General features: G+C 47.4%; 1 protein-coding gene across 1 annotated transcript in view; it reads right to left on the reverse strand.

Annotated features, from left to right (window-relative positions):
• Nucleotides 1-2,483, reverse strand: part of AKR1B10 (aldo-keto reductase family 1, member B10 (aldose reductase)) — a 19,228-nt gene extending 16,745 nt beyond the window's left edge. The window contains exon 1 of the mRNA XM_011995983.1: nt 2,418-2,483. Within this exon, the coding sequence (XP_011851373.1) occupies nt 2,418-2,483 (66 nt within the window). The remainder of the gene's footprint in view (nt 1-2,417) is intronic.
• Nucleotides 2,484-2,515: the final 32 nt, after the last annotated feature.

The raw sequence follows: 2,515 nt of genomic DNA on the forward strand, positions 1-2,515 counted from the left end.
TCTCCAAACCAAGGCCTCACTGGGGTCTCCTTGGCCAGGGGATATCTGGGAGGATACACACTTTAGAAAAGTTTTCAAAAGAAAAGGAGGAAAGTGAATTAATTTTATGATTATGTCCTTATGTCCTGTCCTAGTTAAAGTCAGTTCCCCTTTCATCCAGGTTAGTCCTGAAATGTCTTCACGTGTGTCGGGAAGTGCAGATGTCTCCACTGCAACTTTCTGAAGACCCAGATGAAAGCTTGACTCTAAATAACCCAGAGGGATTTTCAGACAATATCCCCACACGGTGATAAGGATCTGGATAATGGTCATTACAGCATCAATCCAGATTCCAGTACTTACTGGCTGTGTGGGCCTAAGCAGGTGACTCAATCTCTCTCAACCTTGTCTGCAAAATGGAAAAAAAAATAGCACCAGCCTCATGAGGCCTTTGTGGTGATGACACGCTGCAATGAATGTTAAGTTAAGCACATCACCTGACACACAGTAAGGCTCAGTAGAGGCCGTTCATTATATAAGGATCCTTTCAGAAAAAAAGGAGAAATAGAAAACCTTATAGGAATAGAGTTTGTTTTCCATTCCTATAAGAAGAAAGAGGGAGGGAAGGAGAATGAGAGAGAGGGAGAGAAAGAAGGGAAGGAAAGAAAGAAAACAAAAGCAATAGAATTATCACATATTTGTTCTAACCTAACCAAGCCATGATGGGGGCAAAAAGCACTTAAAACTTGATCTCTCACGGAATAGTCTTTTAAACCTCTTCTACTGTGAGATAACAAACATTGAAATGAACACAAAACAGAGATGCACAGCTGCCCTACCACTTGGACAAGAAACCGGCTGCTGCCAGGCATCCAGAAACACCCCTGTGTCCCCAACCGCTACACTACACCATCCTTCACCTCCACCGCTAAGTTCATAATCCTTTAGTCTATCGTCTCCACGTGTTGTAGAGGTTCCTTTCGTAATTCTTACATTCAATTCCAAAATTGTGAAACTGTCTGGTGAACTTACCCAGGATGGGCAGATTCCCTGAAATTCTGGAAGTGATTATTTGTTCCATTTATATAGGATTGAAGCTCTGATTTTGGGCAAATCTTGCTATTCAAGCAAGAGACGCTGTGCATGAATCAAGCTGGAATTGATCTGTTCGTCCAGATACACCTAGAATGTATCCTGAGAATGACCCAGTGTGGGAACAGAGTGTCCTACCCTCCAGCTCGGCACAAGAGAGGGGAAACATCAGGGTGCACAGAAGGAAAGAGCCGTAGGCAGAAGACCCCGCAGGGACATTAGCCACAAGGCACAGGAGAGAAGAGGAATTCCAAAGACTGCTTCTGATCACTAGTTAGGGTAGTGCTATCATGGATGGAAATGGCAAAGAAGGCAGAGTGAGGTGGTGATGGAACAACTTCAAACTTAGCCTAAGAGAGGCTCAGGAACCTGCCTCACTGAGTCCTGGATGTGCCTTATGCCGTTTTGCCAGTTGACATTATCGCAGCTGGGTGGAGCTTATGACTCCCAGCCCAGGCTCTTTGCAGCCCCAGGACTTTGCAGATTTCAGTGTGTACAGGAACCACCTAGGGATCTTGTTAAAGTGCCCATGCCCATTAGGTAGCCAGGGGTGGAGCCTGAGACTCTGCGTTTTCTCTCTCTCTCTTTCTCTCTTTCCTTCTTGGATCTCACTCTGTTGCTGAAACTGGAGAGCAGTGGCACAATCACTGCTCACTGCAGCCTTGACCTCTCAGGCTCAACACTCAATCTCCACCTCAGCCTCCCAAGTGGCTTGGACTACAGGTGCATTCCACCATGCCCAGCTAATTTATTTATTTTTTGTAGAAATGGGGTCTTACCATGCTGCCCAGACTGCTCTCCAACTCCTGGGCTCAAGCAATTCTCCTGTCTGGGTCTCCCAAAGTGCTGGGATTACAGGCATGAGCGACCACACCCGGCCAGTTCTGCATTTCTAACAAGCTCCCAGGTCATACGGATTCTGCTAGCCCAAGTCCCACACCCTGATCTGCAAAGGGATGCCAGGGACTTCCGGCTTTGCATCCTCTCCACAACCGCCTGGCCCACAACAAACCCACAGCCAAGACTCTGGGGAAATGTTGAGCCCAATTAAGTGTCCTAGAGCCAGAGAGAGAAACTGCCCTGGAAAACAATTTTAGGTCCAACAGCTCCTTGAACTTTGATACTTGCTAGAGAAGCTCTCAGCACTGCTGGGAAAGCCAGCCTTGGAGCTTTGCAGCCTGAATCAGCTCTGAGAAACGAAAGCAACCGGAATCCCAGCTCCAGGACTGAATCTCACCTCTCCCAACCCCTGCCCGACCTCCAGGCTTTCCTGGCTGAATGCAGAAAGAGAAAACACCCAAATGCCCCTCCAGGGAAGAAGGGTGTGCAAAGATTTGCATATTTACCTTCCAAGTGCCCAGGCCCACAATGGGCATCTTGGCTTTGGTACTGAGCTCCACAAAGGTGGCCATGGTTGGTGCAGAAATGATTCTGAGTGAGCAGG

The sequence above is a fragment of the Mandrillus leucophaeus genome, unplaced genomic scaffold, assembly GCF_000951045.1.
Source record: "Mandrillus leucophaeus isolate KB7577 unplaced genomic scaffold, Mleu.le_1.0 Scaffold5, whole genome shotgun sequence".
Lineage (NCBI taxonomy): Eukaryota > Metazoa > Chordata > Mammalia > Primates > Cercopithecidae > Mandrillus > Mandrillus leucophaeus.